The sequence below is a fragment of the Panthera tigris genome, chromosome A2 (genome assembly GCF_018350195.1).
Source record: "Panthera tigris isolate Pti1 chromosome A2, P.tigris_Pti1_mat1.1, whole genome shotgun sequence".
NCBI lineage: Eukaryota > Metazoa > Chordata > Mammalia > Carnivora > Felidae > Panthera > Panthera tigris.
In genome coordinates this window covers 4,409,991-4,434,407 of record NC_056661.1, presented here as the reverse complement: position 1 = coordinate 4,434,407, position 24,417 = coordinate 4,409,991, and the positions used below count along the sequence as shown (strand labels likewise).

The window sequence follows — 24,417 nt, the reverse complement described above, 5'->3', positions numbered from 1 at the left end:
AGGCCTCCCAGCAGCCTTGCAGGGGCCAGCGCTCTGGCTGTCGGGGGCTTGAGTAGACTTGGAAGGGCCCTGGAATCGTCACACAGGGACCCCACAGCTGAGGGATGGCACTGGGGACTGGGAGCTCCTGAAGAGACTTGCGGATTTGGGATAACCCATTTATGACTTGGTGGTACCCCACCTCTCCCTGCATCTGGGCAGAGGCCCTGTCCTGGGCTGGTGGACCAATGGCCACGTGCAAGTTCTGGCCAGTCCCTCCTCTCTTCTGCGGGATCTCTCCATCCCGTCTCACCGTGTAACGGCACTCCACCAGCGGTTTTCTCCACTCCCGCCCGCTGGGTCCTGCCCGTCCCTTCTTCCATTTCAGAAGCCCTCTCCCAACTGGACTTCCCATTGCCATGGCTACCCTCTTCCTCTCCTTTCCTTTCCAGCAGAGATGCCTCAAGGGCTGCCTGTGCCTGGGGTCTCCAGTTCCACGACTCTTGGTTTCTCTTGAATCCCCCAATCTCTGTGGACTTTGCCCACAGGGTTCCCCTGGAACTGCTCTGTCACGTCACCATAATCCAGCGATCAGTTCTCAGCCCCCAGTTCAACTAATGCTCAGGACGCTACTCGGTTTGCTGGATTTCCTCCTCTTTAGGATCGCTGAATGGTAGAGAGCCAAAGAGCCCAACCCTGGGCCTCTTCTCCGCCCTCTTTTGGTGAGCTCAGCCAGGCTCCTGGCCTTAAGTAGGCATCTATACACTGCTGGCTCCAGTCCTTGTCAGAGATACACTGCTGGCTCCAGTCCACATCCTTAGACGCTACGCACATCTGTACATCTGTATACTAAAACTCTGGCCCAGGGCATCTGGACACTGGTGACTCCAGCCTACCACTTGCCCCTCCGGCCCTCACTTATATATCTGTTGACCTTCTCAGCATTCCAGCTTGGGTGTCCAAGAGCCTCTCACCCACCTCACACCTTTAAAACTCAACTTCTGAGTGCTCCCCAGTCCTCGTGCTTCTCCCTCGGTTTTCCTGATCTCATCCTTTTCCCTGCCAAAAATCTTTGACACAGTCTTACCTCCCTTCTCTCACACCCCACATCCAGCCCATCAGTAGATCCTATCGACTCCACCTCCCTTTATCCAGAGTCTGACTGCTTTGCACCCCTCCACTGCCATCACCCAGGCTCAGCCACGTCACCGTCTCTCACCTGGACCATCACACCACCCTCTTGGCTGCTCTGTCTCCTTGCATCCTTTTCCTTCTTTGCCTGTTCTCAACCCAGTAGCCAGAGGCACCTGGTTAAAACCAAGTCAGATCAGATCATTCCCTGGGCTAAAACCCTCTGATCACTTCTATTTCATCCTGAGCAGAAGCCGAAGCCTGTATGATTGTCTCTGTGGGCCTTTCCCCCTCTTCTTGTCTCCTGGTTTGCCCAGCTCAAGTCACCAGCCAGGCATGGCCTCATCTCAGGGCCTTTCCACTGGCTATTCCCTCCACAGGAATGCTCTTCCCCTAGATGGCTCAGCCCCTCACTTTCCTTGTTTCCTTAATGAGTCTTCTGGGGGAGGCATTCGGCAATCCTTTAAAAATTGCAGCCCCATCTCACCCCACTGCTCCCTGCCTCCACTCCATTCCCACCCCCTACCTCCGGCATCTATCGCCATCTGACATATTGTAGATTTTCTCATTTTGTTTACTGTCTCTATCCTTCCCCACCCACCCCCACTACCTGGGGACAGAATATAAGTTCCAGAAGGGAAGGGAACTTTGTCTGTTTTGATTAGTGGGAAATGCCTGGCCCATGCCAGGCACTCAATAAATAGTTTGTATTGAGATCAATGAATAATGTACAGAGGACCCCCATGTCAATCCTCTTTCCAGAGATGGGGTTTGGGACCCTCACAGCTGTGTGTCAGAGCCTCCCTTCAGATGCAGAGCGCAGGCAGAGTTGGCAGTGTCCCCTAGGCCTTGGGAGCAGTGACTCCCACACTTTCAGCTGCTGGTGGTCTCACTTCCAGGTTAGAGATCAGCGTTACTGCTTTGCCATGCGTTAATGGCCCAAATATCTGGCTTCAAACTTCCCATCTCCCTAGACCCCGGGTTCAGATTTTAACAGTGTGGAGTCTGCCTCCCCTTACTCTCAAGGAAACACTTTCATTCTGACTTGTTTATTCAAAGAGCGCCTCCTGTATGCTCTCTTAGGAAAAGAAGGTTGCTTTGTGTCAGTCATGTCTGTCTCAAAGGCCAGGTTTCGCTGGAGGCCAAACCTCAGCTGGGAGCTGAAAGTGTATGCCTTAATCACGCACAAATCTATGAGTGCCGGGTGCCTTTATAACCTAAAATGTGGACCCGCTGTGGCTACGGCCACATACTTCCTGTTCTGTCAGCATGTTTTAAGATTCTTGGCCATGCTCCCCCCTTAGAATAAGACCATCCCCTTAGAACTGTGCCCTCCCCTTGTAAGATGGGGTGCTATCCCCTTCCCTTCCAAGTTCCAAAGCCCAAATTCCTCTGGACAGAGCCAAGGCTGGATTGGCTTTGAGGTTAGCCTGGGTTTTCTTCTCGGTGGGTCAAGATTGGCCAAAGCTAGACACCTCCCTATCACTGCTCTCCGAGACTGTGTGTCCCTGTGCTTCCCAGGCCTGGCTTCCGCTTCCGCTTCCGCTTCCGCTTCCGCTTCCGCTTCCGCTTCCTGTTGCTGAGTGGGGCAGGAAGGGCAGGCACAGGGACACCAGATGCTGTCGGTTCCTTCCCGCAGAGTCCCGGGAGGCACTTCTAATGCTGACTCAACAATTTGGTCTGCACTTATTTGTCTGTACATGACATTTTCAAAAGTCTTTTAAATTAGGTATCTACTCCTCTGTTCTTACATCTTTTTCAACTAGCTCAATCCCCAGTTAGTTTTAGTTTGTATAATCCCTGCCCAGAAAACCCATGTGCAGCTATGAATATCCCACATTGTTTGCTTGATGATAAATAAATTCTTTCCTCTTGGAGAAAAAGGCACTTTCTCCTCCCGGCACTGGGAAGGCTTGTAGACGTCTCTGCTCTGATGCTGACCGCGGGGAGAGTTGGTCCTTCTTGGGTTTTGTTATTTCAGAACAAATATGGTAAACTGTTTCCCCCTTGGTTACTATAGAGAAGAGATTATTTGCCTTTCTCTTAGGGCTTCTGAAAATAATAGATTACATATTTGGGAGGGTTTTTTTTTTAGATCTGGTTAATGTGAGATAGAGGGGATTGCTCCAGGGATGACATTGTTTGGTTTGGGAAGTATTCTTGCGGTTGCCCAGCAACAGGCTCTTAGAGACGGGAGTGGACTGCGTTGTCCCTGGCAACCGTTGTTACTCAGCAAACAATGAGGGCCAGCAAACAGCGCCAGGACTGCGGACTCCAGGTTTTAATTGAACATCTGCATATATTTTTCTCTGATGAAATTATGTTTGAGTTTGATTTGCCACAACAGGTAGACCTGGGTCCCCCTGGGGTCCCCATGGAAGAAAACGTGCTCTCATTGTGACAGCTCATCCAGGGGGGAAGAACCTTTAGCCATTTGAACATATCCTAGACTGCTCTCCACTGGAGACTTGTTTCAGTCTCAAGTGGAATTTCTTTTTTGATCTAATTCCTCGTGTTTGTAAAATTATTGCCTGGCCAACCTACTTTTCAAGTGCTTTCCAGCGTGATGTTTTCCTTGCGGCTGCTGGAGAATATCAGAAAAGCCGGGACCTGAACCCAGTGGGTCACATGTGACAACATTCACATATAAGATTGGCTGGTGACGGACACTGGACCCAGAGCCTTCTGGTTCTCTACTCTCCCTCGCTCTTCCTGTTGAGAAGTTGGATACTCGGGTGACCCTCAGGCGAACGCGTATATTGCGCATATTGGGGAAGCAGATGTGTTCCCTCTAACTGGAGTGGAAAACCCTCACCCCGTGGAGGGGCACTTTGCAGCCACCCCGTGGATTTTGATCAAAACAGTGTCACTCCCTACCTCCTCCTCAGTGAGCCAGAGATAGCGATTGTTTACCAGGGCTGGTTGCTTGGGTAAACACTGCCCCTGCCTTCATTCAAAGCCGGTGACACATTTCTTTCCCCCACTCTCGGCCCCGCCCTCCCCGCCCCGCCCCGCCCCGCCCCGCCCACCAGCCAGGGCTATAAATCGGGAACTGTTAGTCGGCGCAGGCTTTTGGTGGGGGCTCCGTCCTGCCTTGTTCATCTCGAGTGCAGTGTGTCTAAGGCAAGAGCACAGCGCCCGCGGTCGGTCAGACAGCTCCGTGGTGAGATTCGCTTTAGTTGTACGGATCGGTTGGTTTACGGGCAGCTCGCTCTGTAGCTGAATGCCCCGAGAAGTGTCCCTTGCACTTTTGCGCCAGCACCCCGGCTAGTGTCTCGGGACAATGGGAAGTATCTGAACAAGCTTCCGACTTAGTCTTGCAGCCAAAACTTACAATGGGATGTCATTTGCGTTCTAGGACAAATAAAAGCAAGCTGTGAGTGTCTATACAAGGCAAGCTTGTTAGCCACCAGCCCTGTTAGATGCAATAATTAAGATTCCAGTGACAGCCAGCGTTACTGGAATCAAAATGAGTAAGTTCTGACTTACACTAAGATGCCCCAGAAGATTAATCAGAATACAAGATTCTTCCCGTAACCTGTTACAGCAGGATCGCGGGAGAGGAGTTTGTGCTGAGGAAGTCAGTCCTTCCACGGAAATGCTACTATGCGTTCCGGAAAATTGGCAAGTCCTTTGTCAGGAATTGTCGCCTCGCTTAAAAACTTCCTATTAAATGGATCATTTAAAAAACTTCCCCACGGAGATACCTCCCCCCACGTCAGGACTTGCAGCTTGGGCAAAGCGCTTAACATCTTCGGGTCCCTTCATCCTGCGGGCAGAGGAGCAGGGCTGGCTGATTCGTACGGGCCCCTCCAGTGCTGGCCTGTTACGGGGGAAGTTCCTGACGTTCAGCTCGGCCGTTTGTCTGCTTTCGAAACTCCGGAGCGAGGGGTGACCCCGAGAGGAGTCGGGGTCACTTGGAAAGGTCCCGGGTGTGATGCTGGCAGCAGGAGAAAAGCCAGCCTCTCCTTTGCCTGAGTCAGTCGTGGAGGTACCGCCCGACGCTCGGGCCTATTGGCTGTTTCCAGGAACAGGAAGTGCCCCTGTCACTGGGCAGCACCGTCCTGTGCGGGGTGGGGTCAGTCAGGCAGATGTCCTGGAGCAGGGAGCCCCCGGCCAGCCCCTGGTCGGCCTGCCTTGCTCCTCCTCTCCCAGGCTGTCGGGGGCGCTCTAAAAGCCTTGTTTTCTTGAGGACGGCCTCGTCCGGGAACCAAACACGCACAACTGGGAGACAGAAAGCAGAACATAGAGAATGGCTTGGTTAGTCTAGAAGTACCAGGTTCAGCGAGGCCGTGGCGTCAGACCAGTGGTTCTCAAAGGGGGCCGTGCTGACCTTCAGGGAACACCACTGGGTGGTGCCATTTGGGGTTGTGATGAGGAGGGGAGGCCCCTGGCCTGGAGTGTGTGGGGCTGGGGATGCTGTTCCACCCCCCGCAGTGCCTGGGATGCCCCACAGAGAACAACGTGGCCCCAAACGTCTGCAGTGGGGAGGGGGGAAATGGTGGTTCAGAGAAGCGCCCCTCAAACTTTCATGCACGTACAAATCTCCCGGGAATTGGGTTGAAATGCAGGTTATAGTTTAGGAGCAGTTCCAGAAAAGGCAGAGCAGTGCCTCTCACCCCCTGCTGACTTGTCCCCTAGGGGACACTTGGTTTCCACGGCTGCGGGTGCTCCTGGTTTGGAGTGGGTGGCAGCCAGGATGCTGCTCAGCCTACCCCCCCCCGCCCCCACACACAGGGCCCCAGACAGCCCCCCGCAGCCAAAACTGATCCAGCCCCAGTGGCCACGGCACCGAGGCCAGGGAGCCCTGCTCTAGACGGGGGGATGACGGACGGCGGGTGTTCATCGCGGTGCATGGTGCTGCTTGGGTCCATTCGGAAGCTGCCGATGGCGGCTCCCTGTGACCCAGCAGTCATGTTCTAGCGGTCACGGGTGGGTGAACTTTGAGGGCCGCAGCGCTCTCTAGCCTCAGCCCTGCTTTCCGGGGCCGCATCAGTCCCATCCTGGCAGGTGTCATCGCCCCTGTCCTCACAATCGCTGTGGTGCTCACGGGGACGCCAGTCCCAGCCTCCAGTGGACCCTCACACCAGAATGCCCCCACCCACCTTGTCCCTGCCAGTCGGGACCTCTGCAGCCACACTGGCCACCTGCAGAGCCGCATATTTGGTGGAGGCAGCACAGTGGCCCGCACCCAGGCCCACGGGCTCGGAACCCGGCACATTGAATTCCGTTGGGATTGAACTGGGGGTGCCGAGGGGTCGGGTAGCCATCCCATTCAGACCATAGAGGAGGCCTCGCTTTCTCCAGAGAGCGCCAGCCAAAGTGGGTACAAAGCAGAGGGCAGGACGGGGAGGGCTGCAGAAGACGAAGCCCAAGTGGATAGGCCGTAGTGTCCAGATGAACCCGTGAGGCTGGGGGAGGGCGGAGGGGGGCGCGGAAAACAAGGTGGCGGCGGGGCCACGGGGCATGGGATGTGCCCAGCTGGGCAGGGGCCCCCGGCGTGCTCCCCACTACGATACCACTCTGCTTTCTGGTTGCTTTGTGGGAAAAGACAGAGGGGACGGTGGCATCAGAGTCATTGTTGACAAGTCCCTCCCGGTGACCGAGTGGCGGGAAGAGCCGCTTCTTGACTTGAGCCACAGACAGAAAGGGCCAAACGTTCGTGTCCAGCTTGGACCCGTGTCGTTCGTCCACGTGAATCGTTCCAGCTGATCCACAGCTCCAGCCGGTGACGTAAGCTCAATTACGTACACCTGTAGAGCAGAAACCTGAGCTCATGATATTATTCTGAGTTCTCTTTGCCGTGGGGCGGAGGAACAATTTACACGGGAAGGACACGGCCTCTGCAGCACACACAGTGGGAGCCTCGGGGGTGTTCACAGACCAAGTGCGCCTCCTTTGCCGAAAGGAGGAAGACCCGGTTCGAACCCAGCACCCAGCGCTGCCTCTTCAGGCTGTGTGGCCTCGGGCTCTTGCTTGACCTCTCTGAGCCTCCGTTTGTCCCTTGTTGTTTCTAAAACGAGGATGATAATGGAGTAGCTTCCCGAAGAGTTAAGTAAGATCACACTTGGCCCAGAGTCTGGGGTACAGGTAGGCCGAACCGCATTGCTGGCCGCTGCCGATGCAGGTGTCTTTGGGGTTCTCACCCTTCTCCCTTTCCACTAGGTTGTATTCTATTTATCAGGCACCGGCTGGGGGCCAAGCTCGGGGCGGGCACGCCTCACGCATCATTGCACCTCATCCGCCCGACCCCTTTCTCAGATAAAGAAACTGAGGCCACAGCGAATGACGGAACTAAGATCCGAACTCATCTGTGGGAGTCCACGCGGCGGGTCAGCCACCTCAGTGTTTGCTCAGAAGTTGTGCCTGCCTTACGTCTGCGATGACGGCTGCTGGGTCTTTTCCGTGACGGACCTGAGACCCTATGGCGGGCTGGGAAGCGGGAAGCGAGCCAGGTGTCGGTTCCCGGGATGCGTTCACGGAGCGGGGCTCTCGGACCAGCTCTGAGCAGACAGTCTTCATGTCAGAAGGTCTGGAGCATCCAGGGCAGGCCGGGCCGCCTTGTGAGTGTGAGCCTCGCCTGGAACCACGTGACGCTCGATGCTCAACCTTCTCGAGGACCACAGACCCTTGGCATCAGAATGTGACAGACGCCGCCCCACCCCTCAGTGGTCAGACTCCTAGTAGCCCTTGATTTCGGACCGGCAGTGTTGCCCTGGAGGCAGACCCAGAACTTCCAGTGAGCAAGGAGGAGGAGGCCGGGATTGCACCAGGTCCCTGGGAGGCGGGCGGTCCGGTCCGCGCTGGAGACATCGTTCGACGTGGCCCCGAGGCCTGGGGACATGCCTGCTGACCTGCACTAGTCCAGTGGCTTAGGAGGCAGAGAGGAAGCGGCAAGTCTGAGCAAAAGAAGTGGTTGGAAACCAAGTCTGGTGGCGTTCAAGGGATTATGAACGAGCGGCGGAATTGGGCTGGCTGCCAAAAGCGTATTTCCTGGGTGAAGATGCCCGTGAGGGCTGGGTGGTTTTTAATTCACGCGCCCCCTAAACCCATGACGTTGTAAACGGCAACCAAAATCAGACTGCATGTGAGTTGACGTAACCATACCTTAGTTTGGACAATTTGTTTTTTTGAGAGAGAGAGAGAGAGAGAGTGAGTGGGGGAGGGACAGAGAGAGAGGGAGACAGAGGATCCGAAACGGGTTCCGTGCCAACAGCAGCAAGCCTGAGGTGGGGCTCGAACTTGTGAACTGTGAGATCGTGGCCTGAGCCGAAGTCGGACACAACCAACTGAGCCACCCAGGCGCCCCCAAAATTTTAAACTAGTTGCCAAATCGTGTCCTTTAGAGAGGAACGTAAGTGGCTGTTGCCCTGTTGCGATGGGGGGCGGGGGGGGAAGGCCGCTGTCCTTTGTGATGAGAGTAGCCTGTCCCACCCGTTGCGTCCTGCCTGGAGCCCTTCAGACGGCCAGCTTGCAGGGCTCGGGCCCGCTCCTCTGCTGGACGCCGAGGGAACGTTTGGCTGCTGTGAAGAAAACAGGAACAGAAGCCCAGTTCTTACCAACAGAAAAAGGAATTTGAATTCTGTCGATACTTCATTCCAGAGAAACTCGGAGCCAGCTCTGACCCTTCAGAGTCGACTGCTGCAGAAGAAAAAAATGAAAAATTGAGGGACGACGGGGCATCCGAAGGGTTTAGGCAAAGAAGGAATAATGGGGCACCCTTGCTGGCAGTTGAGACTGGATACCCCCCAGAAACGGGGGAAGCCTCCGCAGGGCCCACGTTTCTGCCTCCAGTTCTGCCTCCCGTTGGGCAGAATTGCGGTCACTTTGTGTCCGGGTCACTGCAGCGTCCTCCTCTGTTGTCCTTCCTGTTGGTCACCTGCCTACCTGTGCCTTTTACCCAAGGGCCGTCTGTCCAACTCCCTTCTTGGACACTGCACTTCACTTAGAGCGGTGGCTCTCCTTCGGCCGCCATCGTTCCCCCAGGGGACGGTCGCCAGTGTCTGGAGACTCAGGGCCGAGGGAGGGTGTTCCTGGTGTGTGGTGGGAGGGGCCGGGGATGCCGATCAGCACCCCACAGAGCCCGGGACAGCCCCCCACGGAGAAACGGGCTGATGTCTGCAGCGCCCAGGCTGGGAGCCCTGCTTTAGCGCCCACTGGGTGGGTGCCTCGGTGGGGACCCGAGAGCGAGAAAGGATGTGTTAACGAGTACACTTTTCAGCAAGGAGATGGACATTTAGATCTCCAAGTGCACGAGCCTTTTCCGGGTGCCTGGAGCTGAGCAGGGCTATCCCGACGCCAGCAGGGATAGTTGGGACAGAATCTAAAGTGGGCATCGCTGGCTCCTTAGACCTCGCGCCCACACTGAAGGAGGTCCAAGAGAAACAAATGGACGTGGTTTTTCTGGCCACCGAGATAACACTCGGAATGTCAAACGGGCATCAGGGCAGAAGCCGGGTTGGAAACAACGGTACTCTCTGAGGGCGTCCCGGACTCGTTGCTTCTTGTTCACGGGAAAATAGGAATCGCTTTCTCGGGGGCAAGGGGACCCTGGTGCCACCAGTACCAAGGACCAGGAGAGCATGAACTGAGAGCTTTGAGGAGGCCATGGGTCTCTCCCCACAGGAAGAGGGAAAGGCCCTGTGTCTCCCCAGAGCGGAAGTTAACTGGCCAATCAGAACGAAGGTAACTAAAAGCACCGTTCTTGCTGCCCCCCCCCCGCCCCCCCGTTCCTGCAGAGATGACAAGATGTTTTCTAAATACCGATCCGACCTATGTAAGGCAGGCGACCCCTCCGCTCCGCACACGGAGGAACAGGAATAGAAAGGAGATTGCTTCAGGTTGTGGTGAGTCAGCGCCCGCCCGGCCAGGAGCAGGGCCCAGAACTGCCCTCAGCTTTTTCTGCGTTTCCTTTCCTGTCATTACTGGTTACTAGGTAACCGGAGTATTTTCCTGTAAACAGAAGCCTCTTCCCTTTGTGCCCAGGGCAGATCCATTCATCGGGCGGGCGTGATCCAGGCTGCTGCCCGCCGGTCCCCCCGCTGCCCCTCGCTTACACCCGGGAAACCCGGGCAGAGGCTCCCCCTGCCGAGTGTCGCCGGCAGGGCCCCCAGGTCGGATGAGCCTTCTCAGGCCTGAGCCGCAGAGGGGGGCAGTCACACCAAGGAGGCTGTTCTTGCCCACTTCCTTCCCCAAGTGTGTCTTCATCAGGGACCAGGTGGCCAACGAAACCTGCTTGGCTTACAAACAACACCCAACCTCACAGGCTGGGCAATGGCTCGCATTCGAGGCCTCTCTCCTCTTGACTGACCATCTCGAGGCCCCCAGAGCCCAGTCGAAAGTGGCCACAGGTGAAGGGAGTCGGAGGAAGAATGCTCAGGCCCCCGCCTTGGGCAGGGTTCTCCTGTTTAGGGAAGCAGGCAAACGAAGCTGAGGGAGCAAGCGGGGAGTCAGACAGACCGATTCCCAGTTCCCATTGCAAGTTCAAGTTCAGAGCAGAAGCACAGACCCACACTCTTCCCTACCAGACCGTGTCCAGGGGTCGAGGGTGACTGCCATCACTCAGGAGCCTGACCAGCTGAGCGGAGAAGGCGAAAAGCAGAATTTAGGGATTCCCCGGCCTCACATCCTATGTGGTTGGTGCCCTTGTCCCGGGGGCCAGCCCTGCCCCTTCCCCTGCTGGTCCCTGTTCTGCCGGGTGGAGGGCTCACTCACACCCAGCCTCACACCTTCTAGAAGGACTCCCCGATCCCCTGCTCTCATCTCCAAGGGCTGCTCGCATGGCGAGCCAGCACACGCAGAGAGAGGCGGTGACAAAATGTGCCTGCACATACCCTTTTGGACTGACAGCTAATTGCCGGGTGGGTTTTTATTTAACCTTTTATCACGGAAAACTCAAACATCTACAAACCAGCACACGGTATAATGAGCCCAGTGCAGCTCTCACTGGGCTGTACAGGTATCATCATTCTGCCATTCTCATGCCACTTCTGCCTGCCCACCCCCAACCTCCACTCCGTTATTATATTTTTACAGGGTTTTCTGGGTTAAAATTTACATACTGTAAATGCACGAATCTTGACTGTCACCTCTTGACAAATGAGTGTCCCATGTAACGCATACCCTGTTTTCATGGAGAATGTGTCCATCCACCTCCCCGGAAAGTTCCTGCCTGTCCCTTGCCCATCAGTTCCTGCCCCCTACACTGATCTGATTTTGTTGTTTTTTAATATTTATGTATTTTTGAGAGACAGAGCGCGAACTGGGGAGGGGCAGAGAGAGAGGGAGACACAGAATCGGAAGCAGGCTCCAGGCTCCGAGCTGTCAGCACAGAGCCTGACGCGGGGCCCGAACCCACGAACCGCGAGATCATGACCTGAGCCGAAGTCAGATGCTTAACCGTCTGAGCCCCCCAGGGATCCCTGATTTTTTTTGTTTTTTAAAAAACCTTAGGTTAGTTTTGTCTGTTCTACATCATGTACTCTTGGATACAGCTTCCTTCGCTCAGCATAATGACTTTGAAATTCACCCAGGGGTTGTGTATTTCAGAGTTCATCCTCTTAGATTAATCAGTAATATCTCAGCGGTGTTCCCCTGTTAGCTTTTAGCTGCATCTTTTGTATTTTTTTTTAAGTAGTTGCTTTAGGGATTACAATCTGCATCTTTAATCTAGCACAGCCTACAGTTTCTCATCCATTCTCCCGACGATGGACATTTGGGTGATTTCACTTTGGGGCTGTTGTGAATAAAATTGCTGTGAGCCTGTGTATACGGGGTTTCGTGCAGACATGTTTCCATATTTCCTGGATGAACACCTCGGAGATGCATTCTGGGCCAAAGGGTGGGTTTAACTTTCTAGAAAACTGTCAAACCTTTTTTCCAACATGGTTGTATCATTTTACATTCCCACACGTGTGTGAGAGTTACGATTACTCCCTGTGGTCACAACATTGGTTGTTGTCAGATTTTATTTTAGCCATTCTAGTGAGTGTTTAGTGGTATCTCACTGTGGTTCTAATCTGCATTTCCCTGGTGACTAACAGTGTTGAGCATTATTTCATATACTTGTTGGGGATCTGGATTATCTTTGTCAAGTGCCTGTTAAAGTCTTTTGCCCATTAGATTGTCTTCTTATTATTGAATTATTGGAGATTTTTACATATTATAAATAAAAGCCCTTTGTCAGATACTTGTTTTGCAACTATTTTCTCCCAGACTGTGACTTACTGATTTGTGTTGTTGAAGTCTTTTAATGACAGAAGTTTTAAAATTTTCACAAATCTAATTTATTGAGTTTTTCAGTCATACTTAATACTTTCTGCATTCTGTCTAAAAAATTTTTGCCTATGCCCTTATGTTTTCTCTCAGAAGTTGTATAGTTTTGACTTCTTTGTGTAAGTCTGTGATCTAATTTAAATTTTTTTTTTCAACGTTTTTTATTTATTTTTGGGACAGAGAGAGACAGAGCATGAACGGGGGAGGGGCAGAGAGAGAGGGAGACACAGAATCGGAAACAGGCTCCAGGCTCCGAGCCATCAGCCCAGAGCCTGACGCGGGGCTCGAACTCACGGACCGCGAGATCGTGACCTGGCTGAAGTCGGGCTTAACCGACTGCGCCACCCAGGCGCCCATGTGATCTAATTTAAAATCACTTTTGTGTGAGGTATTGGACAGGGATCGAAGTTCACTTGTTTTATTCTTCCCATATGGACATATAATTTGCTTAAACAATTTTCCTTTCTCTGTTGAATTGCTTTGTCACCTTTGTCAAAAATCATTTGAGGAGGGAAGGAGCTGGGGCTTCATTAGGGGGAAAAAAATTGAAAATGTAAGTATGGGTTGTTAGTTTCATATTGCTGGACTTGATTTATAATATTTTGTATGATTTTTCTATATGTGTTCATGAGAGATATTGATCTAAATACTTCTCTTATAATGTCTTTATCAAGTTTTGGTATCAGGTTTTTTTTTTAATTTTATTTAAATTCGTGTTAGTTAACATAGTGTAGTATCGGTTCTAGGAATAGAATTTAGTGATTGTCACTTACATATAACGATGAGTGCTCATCACGACAAGTGTCCTCCTTAACGTCCATCTCCCATTTATCGCATTCCCCCACCCACCTCACCAGTATCAGCGTTTTGATGACCTCCTAAAATGAGTGAAGTATCCCTTAATGTATTTTCTGATGGAATTGGTGTATTAATTTTTGTTTCAGTGTTTTATAGCATTTAACAGTGAAAGTCTCTGGGCCTGAAGTGTTCTCTGTAAGGAGGATTTCAATAACATATTCAATTTCTTTGTTAGATATTCCATCCACAGTGTCTATTTCATCTTGTGTCAGTTTTGGTATGTTGTGTTTTTTAAAAAACGTGTTCATTTGATCTAAGTTGGTGAATTTATTGGCTAAAGTTCATAATGGTTCCTTATCATTTTGGTTTCTATACGATTTATAATGATACATCTCATTTTGCTTTTGATATTGGCAATTTGGGTTTTTTTTCTTTCTTTTCTCTTATCAATCTTTTATAGGGGGTTGGCAATCTTTTCTCTAAGACTTTATCTTTTTTAGGGCAGTTTTAGGTTCACAGCAAAATTGAGAGGAAGATACAGAGATCTCCCGTGTCGTCTCTGTCCTCACACATGCACAGCCTCCCCCTTCGTCAACATCCCCCCACCCCACCCCCCCGCCCCAGAGTGGTGCATTTGTAGAGGAAATCTGCACTGACACATCGTTATCACCCAACGTGCATAGTTAACATTAAGGTCCACTCCTGATATGGTACATTCTGTGGGTTTGGACAGATATATGATGACATGTGTCCACCACGGTAACGTAGCATCACACAGGGTAGTTTCTCTGCCCAAAAAAACCCTCTATGCTCCACCTATCATCCCTCCTTCCCCTTAAACCTCTGGCAGCCACTGATCTTCTTACCATCTCCATAGTTGTTCCTTTTCCAGAATTGTCATATAGTTGGAATCATACAGCATGTATGCATTTACCTAGTAGAAGAAGTTAGTATAAATAGTATAAAATAGTATAAATAGTATAAAATAGTATAAATTTACTTTTACCTAATAGTATAAATTTATGTTTCCTCCAGGTCTTTTCATAGCTTTATAGCTCATTTCTTTTTGGAAGAAATTTCACTTTTGGAGAAATTTGGGTTCTGTTGGTTTTTTCTCCATGGTTTGTGGAGTTTTCTTTCATTATTTTTTGACTTTATTATTTCCTTTTTTCTACTAAAGTTTGGTTTGCTTATCTTTTTGTCGCTTCCTAAGGCTGAAAACTTAAATGGCTGATTTTTAAGCCATCCTTTTGAACTTAAGTTTATAAAGCTAAACATTTCTCTCTAAGCACTGCTTTATATGCATCCCACAAATTTTGATATGTGATGTTTTCATTATCAGTCAGTTCAAAATATTTTCTAGTTTTTCTTATGGTTTATTCTTTGACCTGTGGGTTATTTTAGAGGTGCATTTAAAAATTTCAAAATATTTAGCGTATTTCTAGATATCTTACTGACTTCTAATTTATTCCGTTGTTGTCAAAATACATATATTTACTTTATGGCCCAGAATATGACCCACCTCAGCGAATATTCCTTGCACATTTGAAAAGAATGTTCAAGTTTGGTTTGTTGTGTTATATAAATGTCAGTTAGGTCCCTGTGGTTGATTGTGTCATCCAGATACTCTGTATCCTGACTGGTATTTTTGTTTGGTTTCTATCAAAAAGGAAGAGTGTTTCCACTCCAAATCTCCACTGTGACTATTTATCTATTTTTTCCTTTAAGTCCATTAATTTCTTCTTTGTGGTAATTTGAAGCTGTACTACTAGCTGCGTGTACCTTTGTCATGATTAGGTCATCCTGATAAGTTAATTGACAATTTTATCAGGATGAAATGTCCCTCATTATCTCTAGTAATATTCCTTGTCTTGAAGTTGGTTTTGTCTCCTCATTACAACCACTCCAGCTTTCTTAAGATTAGAGTTTGCATGGTATGTCTTTTTCCATTCGATTACTTTCCACCTTTGTGTGCCTTTGTATTTAAAGAGGATTTCTTTGGGGGCTCCTGGGTGGCTCAGTCGGTTAAGTGTACTGCTTTTGGTTCAGCTCAGGTCATGATCTCACAATTCGTCGGTCTGAGCCCCACATCGGGCTCCATGCTGACAGTGTGGAGGCTGCTTGGAATTCTCTCTCTCTCCCTCTCTCTGCACCCTCCTCTCAAAATAAATAAATCAACTTTAAAGAGGATTTGTTTTGGGGTGCCTGGGTGGCTCAGTCGGTTGGGCGTCTGACTTCGGCTCAGGTCATGATCTCAATGGTTTGTGACTTCGAGCCCCGCCTCAGACTCTGTACTGACACCTCAGAGCCTGGAGCCTGCTTCGGATTCTGTGTCTCCCTCTCTCTTGGCCCCACCCCAGCTCATGCTCTGTCTCTCTCTGTCTCTCTGTCTCTCTCTCAAAAATAAACATCAAAAAAAATTAAAGAGGATTTCTTTTAAAAAGGCAACTTACCATGGGATCTTGGTTTTTTTATCTAGGCTGACCATTTCTGTCTTTTCATTCAAGTGTTTCATATATTTATACTTAATGTAATTATTAATATACCTCAATTTAGGAAAGCCATTTTGCTATTTGTTTCATCTTTTTTGTTGTTCCTGTGTTCTTCATTTTCTGCCTTCTTTGAGGACAATCAAATATGTTTAGAATTTCATTTGCTTCTTCATTAGTTTTAAGCTATATATTTTTTTAATTTTTTCAGAGATTACATTAGGGATTACATGATGCATCTTTAATTTATCACAAATGAGATTACTACATGATGTAAAATGCAAGAACCTTGCATGCCTAATTCCATTTACCCCTCCCCTTCCTTTGTGCTATTGTTGTTGTATAGATTACCTCTACATATGTCATAAAAACACACAGTAGAGCGTTATAATATTTTTTTGTTAAATAGATGTATTTTAAAGAAATTAAGAGGAGAAGGGGTGCCTGGGTGACTCACTGAGTTCAGCATTGGACTTCGGCTCAGGTCATCATCTCACAGTTCATGAGTTCGAGCCCCGTGCCAGGCTCTGCTGACAGCTCAGAGCCTGGAGCCTGCTTCGGATTCTGTGTCTTCCTGTCTCTCTGCCCCTCCCCAGCTCATGCTCTGCCTCTCTCTCTCTCTCTCTCTCTCTCTCTCTCTCTCTCTCTCAAAAATAAATAAACATTAAAAAATTAAAAAAAAAAGAAATTAAGAGAAGAAAAGGAAAAAATAAAGTTTTGCTGGATATAGAATTCTAGATTGGCAGGTTTTCCTCAGCGCCATAAATATGTCATCCCATTATCTTCTGGTCACCGTTATTACTGATGGGAAGTTGGTTACTATCCATACTATTGTTCCCTTACAGATCATATGTAGTTTTTCTCTGACTGCCTTCAAGATTTTCTTTTTCTTTTTTTATTTTAGCAGTTCAACCGTAACACATCTAAGTCAGTTTTCTTTGTATTTATCATTCTTGGGCTTTGTTGAGCTTCTTGGATCTATAAGATGACTTTTTGATGACTTTTTAAAAATTTTTTAATGTTTATTTTTGAAAGAGAGACACAGAGAGAGAGAGAGAGAGAGAGAGAGAGAGAGAGAGCGCAAGTGGGGGAGGGGCAGAGAGAGAGGGAGACACAGAATCCAAAGCAGGCTCTGGGCTCCGAGCTGTCAGCACAGACCCCGATGTGGGGCTCGAATCCATGAATCGTGAGATCATGACCTGAGCCAAAGTCAGTTGCTTAACTGACTGAGCCACCCAGGCGCCTCTCTATAAGTTGATATCTTTTACCAAATTTGAGAGATGTTTGGCCATTCTTCAAATACACGTTTTTCCTCTCCCATTCTCTCCTTTTCTTCTGGGACTTCGGTCACATATATGTTAGACCGCATGTTCTGTTCATTTTTCTTCAGCTTTTCTCTCTCTCAGTTCTTCAGATTGGGTTCCATTGATCTATTTTCCAGTTCACTGATTCTTCTTTCCGCCATCTCCAATCAGCTATTAGGTTTATTCAGGGACATTTCCATTTTAGTTATTGTACTTTTCAACTCCAGAATTTCTACTTGTGTGTTTTTTTTTTTTTTATAGTTGGTCTTTCTCCATGGAGATTCCTGTATGTTCCTTTATTGTGCATATAACTTCCTTCAAGTTCTTGGCCATATTTTTAGTAGCTGCTTTGTCTGTATCACCTGGATTCTCTTGGTTTGGCTATCGACTCTTCCCCTTTTTTCTTGGGTACGGGTCATAATTTCCTATTTCTTCTCCTAGCTCATGATCTTTGTTGGGTCCTGGACATCATGAATGCTATGTTGTAGAATTTCTGGATCCTGCTGTGTTCCCCTTGCTAGTGTTTAACTTGGCTGGACTTGAACCCTGCCCCTCATGCAAATATATCTTTTTCAGCAGCTGAACTCTCCTCTTAGTTTGTCCATCTTTGAGCTGCTGGTTTTTCTCCAAAACCCCTGGTGTCTTTCCCACACAAGTGTGGCTTAGTCAGCTCATCAAAGATTTGGGTGGACTCCAGGCAGATCTGGGGGCTCGCCCCCTCTGTGGCTCTCTATGTTCCAAGATTCCCCCTAACATACTGAACTCTCTTCTCTGACACTTCAAGACAACCAGACTGCTGCTTTCTGCCACCCAAACATTCATGGAGCGTGCCCCTGGCAAAACTCCAGAATCGTCAGTCTGACTGGCAGAAATCTTTCAAGGGTGGGCTCGCTGGCAGTGTCTGCCTGCTTTGGTCGCCCCCCAGTGTCTTTAAATAGGTGTGTGCCCTTGAATAATGGACCTGAATTTTTTTTTTTTTTTAATTCAGGAAACTGGATCAGCTTATATGCAATGTACCACCTCTTAGATGGGTAAGGGAGGATTTCATGCCCTCTGCAGACAGGCATATTGTGTGTCAATGTATTGGGGCAGCCAGGCTGACCTACATGGTGTCTGTGAGTCTGTCTGTCTGATACTAACATGAAGGGATGTGTCCACAGAGAGTAGAATGGTCAGTCGCCAAAGGTGATTACATTTCCCAGAATAGTCCTATTTATCCTTAAAGTAACCAGGTAGATTGTAGGGGCGCCTGGGTGGCTCAGTCAGTTGAATGTCTGACTTTGGCTCAGGTCACGATCTCACGGTTCGTGGGTTTGAGCCCCGCGTCGGGCTCTGTGCTGACAGCTCAGAGCCTGGAGTCTGTTCCAGATTCTGTGTCTGCCTCTCTCTCTGCCCCTCCCCGACTCATGCTCTGCCTCTCTGTCTCTCTCAAAAAATGAAGAAACATTAAAAAAAATTTTTTAATAAAATAAAATAACCAGGTAGATTGTAAATGCTCTGAAGCTTTATGTGGATGCTCACTATATATAATTTCCTACAATTCAGTATGGGCTGTAATCCTAAAGAGGCACTAAGGTATTTATTTAGTTGGTAAATATCAGCTGCCTGGGTCGTGCATGGCACCGCGTACTACAACAGAAGCCATCTCGTAGGATGCTTTTGTCCCAACTGTGCTCTTCATCGTATGGATCCCTGCGTGAGTTTCCTGGGGTCGCCATGCTAAGTACCACAGACCGGGTGGCTTGAAACACGTGAAATTTACTCTCGCAGTTCTGGAGACCAGAAGGTGTCGCCGGACTGTGCTCCCTCTAGACAAGGACCCTTCCTGCCTCCTCTGGTTTCTGGGGGCCCCAGCCATCCTTGGCTTCCCAGGCTTGTCGCTGTATCCAACTATCGCCTCCTCTGTCGTCACACAGCCTTCCTCCCTGTGTGTCCTATCCTGTCTGTTATAAGAACACTGTCCCTGGATTTAGGGCCCGTCCTAATCCAGTATGACCTCATCTTGATCCCTTACCTTGATTATATCTGCAAAGACACTATTTCCAGATAAGGTCACATTCAGAGATCCTGAGTGGACATGAGTTTTGGGGGTCACTATTCAATGCAGTACAACTTCCCAAAGTGATCTGCCCCTTATGCCGAAACTCCTGTCTTTTTTTTTTTAATGTTTATTTATTTTTGAGAGACACAGAGAGACAGAGCATGACCTAGGGAGGGGCAGAGAGAGAGGGAGACACAGAATCTGAAGCAGGCTCCAGGCCCTGAGTTGTCAGCACAGAGCCCGACGCGGGGCTCGAACCCACAAACAGCAAGATGATGACCTGAGCTAAAGTCGGATGCTTAACCAGCTGAGCCACCCAGGCGTCCGTCCTGTCTTAAGTTTTAAGGGCTGTACCTGGCTTCTGAGATTCCGGGACTTGGTGATTTTATTTGTAACCTTATAAACTTCAGGAGCACTGTTGTCATTTCAGGCCAGATGATATTTCCATTCGTCTTTAAATGCTGGTAGCTTCATCCTCCTAACAATTTGGATCATCCCCTATGGCCCCTCCAGTTCTCTCATGCTGGTGAGATGTGGCCACAGGACCTTTGCAGTGGTTCCAGGGCCTGGGACCTCAAGACTTTGACCCCAGACAGTGTAATTTTTTGACCCACCTTCCAAAACCACATCACTTCATCAAACCTAAATTCTATGAGCCAAGGACCAACAACTATAGTCTATAGGACATTTTGTAATGGCCTTTTTTTTTTTTTTTTTTAAGAAATGAAGTCTTATTTGTGCTCAGCCAGGATCACTCATGCGTGTTAGCAATGGCCGCTCCTGTGCCAGCGCAGCAAAGTGTAGTAGTTGCAAGAAAAGCCTCTCGTCCTTTGCGGAAAAAATTTTGTGACCCTGGGCCTACACACCATATGCTGAGCAGGGTGACAGACAGCACATGGTAAATAGTGCAGTAAACCAGGAAGCACGTCAGTGTGAAAACTTGGCGTGGTGTCGCATGATTTGCATTCTGGAAGTCGCATTCTGGCCGCGGTGAGCCGAGCATGGGCTCGCTGTCTACCTCACACTCTCACGGGCTCCCCGGGTTTTCAAAAGACTCAGACTGTGGAGCACAGTTATTTCCTGCCCGTGAGCAAGGAGCCGGCCTCTGACTCAGCCCGCTGGCTTCATCACTAGTGGATTCTTTCCACCAAGAGCCCAGGTCCAATGCTTTCCTGCTCCTACCACTGGAGTTACCCACTTCCTGGCTTCAGATTGGAACAAAGGGGTGCATGTGTGCAGATGACTGATTCGGATGTTGGAGGAACTGTGCATAAGACCTCGACTGCGCAACTTCCTGCAGAATAATTCCGAAGGTCAGTTCTGTCAGGAAGGCAGAGAGTTGGAGACCCAGGAAATACACATTGGAAATTCTCACGCCTCCTCCTCCTGTGGAAGAGGAAAAGAAAAGTAGGGGGTGCCACTCATCACATGGCTCTGGGGACATCTAGTGGTAAGGACCGAGTCAGGGAAACAGGAAAGCGCCACAGGCACAGGCCACAGATCCGTGGATCCAGCCAGTAGCTCTCGTGGTGCCAAAGTCTTTGGGAGGGGGATGGGCCACGTCATAGAATATTCCTCATCAACAAAGATGGGGTCAAACCAACACTCAACAGATTTAAAACACTCACACGCTGCCTTCCGCTTTCTTTAGGCAAATTATATTCATCTGTTAGCAGTTTTTCTTTGCATTAAAAGAAAAAAAAAGAAGTTTTCAACAAATTGTTCACTCATCCTCAGAGGTGGGAGCCCTCGCGGTGATAGAAGCATATGGAAAGTTCTGGCAGGTGCCTCCTGAGCAGCATGCTGTGTACCTGCTGCTCAGGCCCCGCATGAGGCAGAAGTGGGGAGACCCCACCTGTGGCTTGGGGGCACGTGCTCAGGACAGGGCTGTACCTGCCCACAAAGCCACCTCCTCTCTGCAGTTTGCATATTTAACAGCTTCTCAAGTGCCGAAGGTAGCCGGTTCTTACAAAGTGCAGACCGTCTGACCTTGAGCATGTTGATGGAATGATTTTTTTGTACCATCTGCCACTTGGTTCTGGTATTAAATGAGTCTTTTTGTATGGAATTAAAAAAAATTTTTTTAACGTTTTATTTATTTTTGAGACAGAGACAGAGACAGAGTACGAGCAGGGGAGGGGCAGAGAGAGGAGACAGAATCCAAAGAGGGCTCCAGGCTCCGAGCTGTCAGCACAGAGCCCGACATGGGGCTCAAACTCACAAACCGCGAGATCATGACCTGAGCCGAAGTCGGACGCTTAACCGACTGAGCCACCCAGGCCCCCTCTGTATGGAATGTTTAAACTACCTACTTGAAAGATGTACGCATCTGGCTGCAAAGAAATACACTTGTATGCCCTTCTCGTGGGCGAGGATCTCCAGGAACAGAAGGCAGGACTTCTAGGCAGCCCAGGAGAAAATGCTTCTTTCCTCCCACTGTGTATTGCCTATCTTGGACAACGTCTGAAGATATTTTGGGTTGTCATGACTGGTGGGGGGTGGGAAGGGGAGAGGCGCTCCTGGCATCTAACGAGTGGAGGTCAGAGGTGCCGAGGTCGGCCTGAAGGACAAGCCGGCCCCGGTGTCCCCAGTGCCGAGGGGCAGAAACCCTGCCTTAGGAGAATGCACTTGTAGTTTGGGGTACCGTAGCCCGCCAAATGGCAAGCGGCCATCAGGAGCTGGTGATTCGCTGGCTGGATGAGTAAACAATTGTAGGAGCCCCGGAAAGGACTGTCTGCAGAGCTAACTTTCGGTTTTCTACTGGGAAAAACGTTTCCTGCCACCCCTCCCCACCCCCGCTGCTCTTCCTATGAGGCATCTGTGCCACTGGTTTCCCTGTCTTCCTTCCCCAGTATGGCCAGCCGACTTGCACCTGAAGGTAGCTACCACTTGGGCCTCCGTGGCTGCAGTCCCGCCCCACTCAACCTCTCTCCGCCTTTCTTTAGAACTGAGCATGCAGAATTCGGAGGGTGGATCCGATTCGCCGGCTTCTGTGGCTCTGTGTCCGTCGGCAGCAGCCCAGGCCCCCGTGGCTCAGCCTGTGCCAGCCTCCCCGCAGGTAACAGACCAGCCTGCCCGCTGCTCGGGGCTCAGGCTGTTCCGAGAAAGCCAGTGTGGCCCGGTGGGGGGGGACGCCCCCACTTAGGTTTGGGAAAACACTTGAGGCAGCGGAGAAAGGAATCTATATTTTCCCGAACTGACATTACGGTCCCAACGCTGCTCCTGTCAAAAGAGCAACCCCTCTGTTCTGTTCCCCCTGCCCCTCCACGTCACACTGGCTTTTTCGTTATTTGTTGCAAAGGCCCCACCAAGGACCCAACGCTACAAACTCAAAAAGAAACTTGGCTTGGTATATTCCTATCTTTTAATGGACATTTTCTTATGCCTTGGAAGTACCCCTATTACACGGGGAAACCTTATGGATAAGGCAAATGATCGGTTAAAATTCTACCATCCAAACGGATACATTCTTTACAATTTGCGAGGAGAGAACTTCCACGTTAAGGCTCTTGCCTTCTGCATTTCTACCATGGCTGGAAACACACCATAGACTTAAACGTAAAGTTAGCGATGTAAGACCACACCAAGCTGAAGGTCACGGAACAGACTGGAAACCTGGAGACATGCACGGAGGCCCCCTGTGGCCGTGTGACCACCTACGAGTACGAATCCAAAAGTCAGAAGCATGACAGAATTGACAAAGGTAGAAAAGCCCCATAATTCAGCCAAAACCAAAGGGCAGATGTGAACGCGGCTTGTTCATTTCAGAACAGATAATCAGACGTGTTTAAGCTTTCATTTCTTGCAAACATGCAGCCCCGGTGTGGGCCTTGGAAGCCCGTCTCAGGGCACCAAGGGGATGTGATCAGATTGAGTTGTAGCTAATTGACTTGTTTCCCCGCCCACTTGAACCTGACACGCCGACCCTCCGCCCCCGGCCGCCTTGGCTCCTTCTCGCCACACCGCAGTCTCGGGCCTGAGTGGCCCAGCCTTTCTCGGTAGCAGCCACGGGCTGGCTGGGGCCCAGGCCCTGCCTCCAGGGTCCTGCCATGGCCACCGCGTGCCTCCCCAGTTCCAAGGCTTCGTCCCTGCCAGCAATGCATCCGGTCCCCGCAGCCACCCACGCGCCGTCCCTGGCCTCACCTCCCCCCGCCCCCGGGTGCATTGTCTGCTCCCCGTGCAGACTCCCTGCCGCTGACATGGGGTGCTCTCTTTCTGGAAAGTTCCAAGCGCTCCTGCTGGTGGGCTTCCCTGCCTCCCCGCAACAGTGGGTGCCTCTCTCCTTGCCAGAGAGAAGAGTTCCTGCTGCCTCAGTTCCCCCAACGGGCTCTTCACGCTTCGCCTTCCGGCTTGCCCCGTCCAGCATAGCTTCCCACCGCGCTGGACACGTGCGGCCACCAGCCCCAGCTTGGTGCCAGGGATGGGAAAGGTGGTGTGGACAGCTGTCTGCAGGGTCCTTCTTATCACCCAGCCTCTCAGCCTGATGTCAGGGACAGCCCAGGCCACCTCGCAGACAGACCCCAGAGAGGGAGAGCTGCTGGGGGCAGGTGGAGGCGCATGTGCTCCGGCGTGCGAACGAGAATGTGTGTGTGTGTGTGTGTGTGTGTGTGTGTGTGTGTGTGTGCGCACGCGCGCACTCCTCTCCTGCCAATCTCGCTTATGTTTCTGGAAGGTGATGGTGGAGTAGGTGGCGGCAGCCCTGGTTATAATCTGTATTTGCTTTAAGGACTAACCTCTGACAAGTCTAAATGTCCTTTTCTCCTTCCGTTTTAGAGGGTGTTGGTCCAGACAGCGGGCTCGGCTCCCAAAGGGGCCCAGATGCAGCCAATCTCCCTCCCCAGGGTCCAGCAGGTGCCACAGCAGGTAACCATAGCCCAGGTGAAACGGGACACATCAGCACTGAGTGATCCGGTGCCCTCTCTGGACAATGCGTCCTTTTCTGTTGTTGCTATTGCTTGGTCTTTGATATCTTCAGCTCTGTACCAGAAGGTTCTTTTGAAGCCTATGTTTAAAAAAAATTTTTAATGTTTATTGACTTTTGAGAGAGAGAGCGAGCGCGAGCAAGGGAGGAGAGGCAGAGAGAGGGAGTCACAGAATCCGAAGCAGGCTCCAGGCTCTGAGCTGTCAGCACGGAGCCTGACGCGGGGCTCGAACCCACAGACTGTGGACTGTGAGATCATGATCTGAGCTGAAGTCGGATGCTTAACCGACTGAGCCACCCCTTGAAAGCTATGCCCCTTGAAAGGCTCAGCCTTTCTCAAGGCTCAGCCCCTTGAAAGCTATGTTTAAAAAAATTCTTTTACTGCAGATAGTTTGCAACAAGCCAAGAAAGCTGATGATCTTTCATTCATTCAGAGATTCAGCATTTGGGGGGCAAGCCAGCACCCCGACGGAGCACTGG

General features: G+C 50.3%; 1 protein-coding gene and 1 long non-coding RNA gene across 9 annotated transcripts in view; one reads left to right on the top strand and one right to left on the bottom strand.

The window, feature by feature from the left end:
- Nucleotides 1-24,417, top strand: part of RFX2 (regulatory factor X2) — a 131,985-nt gene that overhangs the window by 70,832 nt on the left and 36,736 nt on the right. For 3 of the 8 annotated variants that reach the window (XM_042977918.1, XM_042977920.1, XM_042977919.1), the window contains exon 3: nucleotides 23,790-23,879. In XM_042977918.1, coding sequence (XP_042833852.1) covers nucleotides 23,790-23,879 — 90 coding nt within the window. Of the gene's footprint in view, nucleotides 1-4,178; nucleotides 4,274-19,737; nucleotides 20,330-21,961; nucleotides 22,075-23,084; nucleotides 23,446-23,789; nucleotides 23,880-24,417 lie in introns of those variants that run through there. The other 5 variants (XM_042977917.1, XM_042977914.1, XM_042977916.1 and 2 more) reach the window with 4 other exon arrangements.
- On the bottom strand, nucleotides 5,256-10,222 carry LOC122236555. The gene is made up of 3 exons (XR_006214601.1): nucleotides 9,883-10,222; nucleotides 8,670-8,751; nucleotides 5,256-5,334 (listed from the first exon to the last, which is right to left on the bottom strand). It is a non-coding gene; the product is annotated as an uncharacterized LOC122236555 (long non-coding RNA).